General features: G+C 37.7%; 1 protein-coding gene across 1 annotated transcript; it reads right to left on the bottom strand.

Moving 5' to 3' along the window:
* Window positions 1–4,805: 4,805 nt before the first annotated feature.
* LOC107671067 (translocon-associated protein subunit gamma-like) lies at window positions 4,806–6,689 on the bottom strand. The gene is made up of 5 exons (XM_016463912.1): window positions 6,447–6,689; window positions 5,920–6,046; window positions 5,689–5,787; window positions 5,168–5,299; window positions 4,806–5,087 (listed from the first exon to the last, which is right to left on the bottom strand). The coding sequence occupies exons 1-5, from the start codon at window positions 6,577–6,579 to the stop codon at window positions 5,021–5,023; spliced, it is 558 nt and encodes a 185-aa protein (XP_016319398.1). The 5' UTR covers window positions 6,580–6,689; the 3' UTR covers window positions 4,806–5,020.
* Window positions 6,690–6,948: the final 259 nt, after the last annotated feature.

Below are 6,948 nucleotides of genomic sequence, written 5' to 3' on the forward strand. Positions count from 1 at the left end.
TTTTCATTTAATTGTAATTAACATGCAATTAAGTGTCCAATAATATTGCATTCAGTTTGCACTTAAGTATATTCTTAAGTGTATTATTTACATAATAAGTAGTCCTTTTAAAAGTATTCTAAAGCTTTCTTTTTCACAAGGGTAGTTCACCCAAAAATGAAAATTCTGTCATCATTTACTTCACCCTCATGACCCTTCTTGATTTCTTTCTTCTATAAGATGTATGAATAACTGTTTTTGTCCATACAATGAAGGTCCATTGGGTCAAAAACAAAGAGTCAATGACAAGTTTTCATTTTGGGGTGGACTGTCCCTTTAAGAATCAAGGAGCTCCCGATATGCATGGCAGCATTAAGATATAATGGGAATGAATCTAATTTACTGTTTGTGGGGGCCTCATGTTTGATTTTTTAGCTCTTGCTCGCCCTACTTGAAAGCCATACTTTATCACGCTCTAGGTATTTTAAACACAGACGAGCTGCTTTACCCTGTAGTATTTAAATTCTCAGAGTGGTTAGATTAGTTTTAAACCTGTTGGAATTTGGCTTGAAGAAACAAGATGGTTCTGTGTAGAAAACAAAGAGTGAAACTTCAAAAAATCGTGTTCAAAGAAACACGGGAGGTTTTAGGAGATCCGTGTGTACATAGTGTTACCTTTAGTCTCCCTGCGGAGTGCCTTGATCCTCACCTGCATGAACATTAGGGCTTGCCCATTCTCCCATGGGTCCATGAGTGTAATACTGTGAGCTTTTCTCAATTGTAAATTATGTCTTTTCAAAAACAAAGAAATCACACCATGGGGTGACTATTGTTTTCTAAAGTTTGTAACATTGTTTCTGAGAAAAGAGGAGCTGTTGGATACACAGGCTGTTGTGAATCTCTGCTTCAGGGTCTTTTACCATATCATGCATCTCTCTCCCTGTATGGCAGCAGTGACTTCTGTAAATATAAATATGTAAACAGTACATAGAAGTAGATATATGCTTGAAATAAAAATGCATAAGGCCAGTAAACCCATGTGTGTTTCCATGTTAGGGTTGGGCAATATACTGATAATAAACTGGTATAAACTTGACAACCGGTCAATTTTGTATCATCGCGGTTATGTTCACATGACATTGCAGTTCTGTGTTGTCACAAAGGTTTGTTGTTTCCATGTATTCTAAAAGACAACAGTGTCATTATTTAGCTGAAGTCAGTTCAGTGTTGGTTCTGTTCATTAAAATGAACAGAAATTATTATTATTTTTTTTTAGAAAAACGATAATCAGCATGATAGAAACTACCTCAAATGATGGAAACCATCTTTGGGGAAAAAAAATTATCTGAAGTGTAATTTAATTTTTTTAGTTTGGCTCACATCCCATTTGTTTAAAGGGGTCACATGATGCTACATGCACTTTTATAAGTTGTTTGAACTGAAATGTGTGTTGGCAGTGTGTGTACACAACCACCCTATAATGATAAAAATCTACCCAGTGTTTTTTTTTTATCTCGTTAAATGTTTTCCCCTTTCTCAAATCGAGCCGATCTCAGATGCCTGGCTGTGTGACGTCACACAGACAGACCCCTCCCACGATATGTTTGATTGACAGTAGCGTTTCAGCACAGACTGGACTGGTGTCTTACCTTAGACCCGCCCTGAGTGAGCTGTCATCAGTCCGCCATTGTTTCACCTCTGGAGCAGATGTAGACAAGAATGACTCCTAAGCGATTGAGGTGTTCTGTTGTTGGATGTAATAATGAACATAGCAGTCGTCATTTACTCCTGACATCTGAGCCGCTGAACTCGCAGTGGATTTTGTTTGTTTCTGAAGGGAATGCTTCCCCGATCTGCCTAAATGCGTCTATGTTCGCGCGAATCATTCATGATCCAGCCTCATCTACAGAAGAAGTGAGTATAATGTTTTGTAATGAATCTTTGCAAATCGCCTTTCCTAATAATGTGCTAATTAGCAAGTTTCACGATGAATGCGGCTAAAGTAAACGGTCTCTCTGAGAGCAGCTCGGAAGGGAGGGGCGGAGTCAGCAGAGCTCATTAACATTTAAAGGAAAATGCTACAAAACAGACTTTTCATTAAGACCCTAAAGAATCTTTACCTTTAAGTGGATAGGGTGGGTGTTTATGACATAAACTGCAGCCATCCACCAGGGGGGTGACTGAAATGTTTTGGCTTCACTTTGCAGGATATGTGAGGCACACTTGGTTCTGTTCAGATAAAACTGCACAATGAATTGTATTTTAATCATGATTTCATTCAGTCAAACTGACTGGGTATATTTGTAGTGCAACACTATTATTTGAAATCCAAAGTGCCGCCCATAAGTTAAAATGCAGTAAGTCTTATAGTGACAGCAGCCTAATATGGGGTGAATAAAGAGCAGATCAAGAAGGGGACCCTATTTATAGGAGCATTCCACAAGTCCGTTAGAAAAGGGTGCATGTGATGGTCACTTCAAGGAAGTAATTTTATTGTTTATGGTCATGTGACCCAGGGTGGCTATATAGCGGGAGAGTCTCAGTTCACATATAATTCAATAATACATATAATTCAATGACAATTAAATACTTTTATTGTAAAATTGTTTCGTTGTACACAAATGTAATTATAAATACACAATTTATTGTCATGAATTTCATTTTATGTTTAAGTAAGTTTAATAGGTAAGAAATGTGTTTAATAGTCGATACAATTAGGTAAATGTGATTACCTGCAGGATCCAAAGAAGAGATGGCAAGTTTTATAAAGTATGTTGTATAAACATACTCAAATAAAAAAAAATTTAAAACCTTAACTATAAAATGTATATTTATTTGCAATAATTATATTATAACAGCAATAATAAGAAATTCCTGTTGTAAGAACAGCTGATGGGGTGATGGATGCTGTGCTGCATTATCATGGGGTCATTCCAAGTGAAGATGAAGAGCTTATGATGAAATTACATTTTTCATTGTCCCTTTGCCAAGTGCATTTCAAACGGCTTAGGAATGCATAGGGATGCTAACTTCCGACTGAAATTTGGGCCCAAGAGTGCTGCAAGGATGACATATTTTTGTAGGCCACAACCTGAAAATGAGTTAACATTTTAGCACTTCCAGTTCAACTGCCCTCAACTCAATAGGTTTTTAGAATGGGGTTTTGGTTAAATGCCTTAAACAAGGTCTGTGGTTAACACAAGCTCAAGATATTTTGAAGTTTTATTCTAGGACATAAAATACATCAGTAATCGATCCTTGTGATTTTTTTGAAAGCTTTTACTTGTCTTGAAAAAGGTGGTGCGTTTACAGCCTCAGTTTCTTATAATGCTCATGCAAACTATTCTAACCCAAACTTTCAGGGAAAATTTTATTTTTAAACTGAAAAATTTGTTTAAAATTTATAATAGTGGTGACGGTAAAGTCATGTGACTGTGATGTAGTTTGTTTATCGCCTATGTTAGCTTTTTACTTCTGGCGATTGTATTTAGGCTTAAGAATTAATAAAAGCTGTGTTCATTTTTTAAGATTATCATGATGAATAAAACACGTAAGAATCATAAATTTTTGCTGGCCACAAATCTTATTTTCTGCAATAATCCAAATGCCAATGGAAAATCCTATTGAGGGAACTATGATGCTAACTTCTGGGTTGGCCTACAAAAAAAAAGTAATTTCTGCAGCAATCTGTACCTACTGTCACTAATGTTAAGCAATAATGGAAAATATACACAGCTTTAAAATGTAATTCATAAAGTTTTTTTTTTTTTTATTACATTTAAAGGCACAATATGTAATTTCGCCGCTAGAGGGCGCGTATTCAAAATAAACGAATAGACAAAGGCGTAGTTTGATGACGCCGTGACTGCGTGTGGAATCATGGGAGTTGTCGTCTTCATCCCCACAGCCGATGCAGTCCGACGGGACTCGGGCAGAAATCATGTTCATGGATGAGCTAATGATTTATTAACGTAGTAGAATGAAGCAGGGTGAGGCTGAAAGCGAAACGAGGCCGCTGAATGAGCGTGACACACGGCTCGAAAGCAGCGGCTTTTATTATGCCACAGTCGACCGCTTCCACTCCTTCCGGTCGTGTGTATGCGGGGGGAAAAAAGCAGCACTGTTTTTTCATACTAGATACGTTTGAAAGTTCTGTTATAATGCTACTCTGTGCGGTCATCACCGGTCTATTAAAACGCATAACATATTAAAGCGTCTTTGGTGTTTCCATGTTTTCTACAAAACAACCGGTAATCGAGGGGTTATGACGTCATTGGCAGGCGACACAATGACACTATGGACACGGTCCGTGTCACTAGTTGAAATTGCTTATTTCTCTGGAATTAAACATTCTTCGAAACGTTTGGGATAATGTAAGTACACAAGTCAGCAAAATATATAACACTGTTCTAGTGGTTTTTGGATATTTTAATAAAAAAATCTTACATATTGTGCCTTTAATTACTTGAATTTATTTCCTTTACATCTTTGTTCTATTGCAGGGGTCCTCAACTCTGGACCTCGAGGTCCACTTTCCTGCAGCGTTTAGCTCCAACCTGGATTAAACACACCTACCTGCAACTTAATTGTAGTAATCCTGAAGACCTTGATTAGCTTGTTCAGGTGTGTTTGATTAGAATTGGAGCTAAACTCTGCAGGAAAGTGGATCTCGAGGTCCAGGTGGAGTCGAGGACCCCTGTTCTATTGTATTCACTTGTCTTCCTGGTATCATAAAAGCCATATTTCCAGCCGAAACAACTATAATGTATTGTGATGTAACATTTGGTCACATCATCCTCCCCTGTAGTAAAATATGACAAAACACATGAGTAAACAGTCTTTTATTGGTACAAAACAAAAAAAGAGAAGACCAGACACAAAAAAGGCCTTAAGCAATCATGAATTTCATGAAACTTTAACAGATGAAATGATAAACGCCCTCCTCAAAGATAACAAACTTCCTTTAACACATCCGCCCCCCCAAGCCCCATAATCCTCTCATTTGTTCCTCAATCTTTTCCTCCTAATACAATCAAGTCTTTTATTTGGACCCTGTGGACAGCAGGGCGATCAGACCTGAAGAGGCACTAATGGACAGAATGTAGTTCCTGTGAGAGACACATAAGGTTAACATTAAACATTAACAGGCTTCAACAGACACAAAGACTAAATATTACAGTGAACTTACACTGTTGGATTGAAGTTCTTCAGCAAGAAGAAAGAGGCAATGATGACAATCAAGAGGAACAGAGTGTTGTTGTAAAAGATGGAAAAAGTGGTGGCCTCGTAATCAGCGACCTCATTCTTCTTCCACAGGATCCTGCAACAAAGACTCACTGTCAGCAACGAAGTACATGTTCTGTGCCATATTTAAGACAGCAGATCAACAGGATACATAAAAGGTGGTTAATTCAATCCTTGTCTAAAATAATCACCAGTGTTTTTATTATCTAAAATCAAAACTATTAAAATCATTTTCGGTAGCTGAAATAAATCTGGAATAAAGTATTACATGAAACTAGACACAAAAATTAGAAATAAACAAGAAATAAACCAAAGCTATATAGAAATACAAAAAAACTAAGAAAACTGCAAATATAAAAATAAAAGCTATTTAAAATAATGAACACCATACTATATAAATATTAAGATTTTATCGATGACAGCTGACAAAACCATTTGAATTTATCACAATTAAGACTAACATACCTCTCGTCCTTCTCTTTGCGCGACATTTTGCGGTTATCGGCCTCAGAGAGCTTGCGGGTCACTTCCTTGGACACGGCGTCTTCACGTTTCTGAGCGACCCTGAAAGTACAGTTCCACAATTATCAATTCAGTCTTCCAGTAAAGTTGCCTAGAGCCATTATGGTCTCGGAAGAGAGAAAAGAAAAATAATGCATTGAGACAATGTGTGAGGTTTCATTTAGGTATTTTCACTTGTGCTTGAGGACAAATTTGACGTTCTTGTAACCAAAGGCAACCAGGTAGGTGCTGACTAGAGTCATGACTGCATACAGCACTGCAGACTGGACCAAATCCATATGCCAGATCCTCCAAAACAGCCCTGGTACAAAATAATATATATGCAAGAGTCCGGTGAGAACAAAATACAGGAATTTTGCTACGATTTATTCAAGAAACTATCACAATGAATAAAATAAAACAATAAAAGTGGTCATCAGTCATCAGAGACCACAAATAAAGTGTAGCATGAACGTTTTAAGTGAGAATCCACAGCAAACTTTAGAATAGAATAGAATAGAATAGAATAGAATAGAATAGAATAGAATAGAATTAGGTAGAATAGAATAGAATAGAATAGAATAGAATAGAATAGAATAGAATAGAATAGAATAGAATAGAATAGAATAGAATAGAATAGGGTAGGCAGCTAACTTTTGAAACACAACCTACACGTCAGGAGGAATGCTGAGTCTCATAACAGGAACAGAGGAGGAACTTACAGATGGGGATTGCGGACACGATTAGCGCATTGCCGTAGAATAGCGCCGTAGATTTCGCCGACAGGTTCCTGCTGAAGTCCTGCAGAAGAAGATCCTCCTCTGACTGCTGTTTGTTGCCGCCTTTGGGTGCCATGTCTCCAGTCTGCGCTCCTCTCCGATTCTTGGCTTGAGTGAAAAGAGACAGACACGTATGTGATCCGAATGGATGAAGCGCTTAGGCCGCGTCAGCACAAACAGTGACGTAGAATTGCTGCGCGCAGAGGCAGCGCTCAAGAAGTCTCGCGGAGCTGCTGCCCTCTAGTGTCCGGGAGGAGCAACCGTATTTACAAGAATAGTTTACCCAAAAATTACATTTCGATTATTATTTACTCACACTCATGTTGTTTCAGATCTGTATGTTGTTCTTTTTTCTCTTTTGCATCTTGCCATACTACAACAGCTGTAGTAACAGAGGCCTTTCAAACGCCAAAACGAACAAAAAAAACACAAATTTGAGTATTTA

The sequence above is a fragment of the Sinocyclocheilus anshuiensis genome, unplaced genomic scaffold (assembly GCF_001515605.1).
Source record: "Sinocyclocheilus anshuiensis isolate Anshui unplaced genomic scaffold, SAMN03320099.WGS_v1.1 scaffold1382, whole genome shotgun sequence".
NCBI lineage: Eukaryota > Metazoa > Chordata > Actinopteri > Cypriniformes > Cyprinidae > Sinocyclocheilus > Sinocyclocheilus anshuiensis.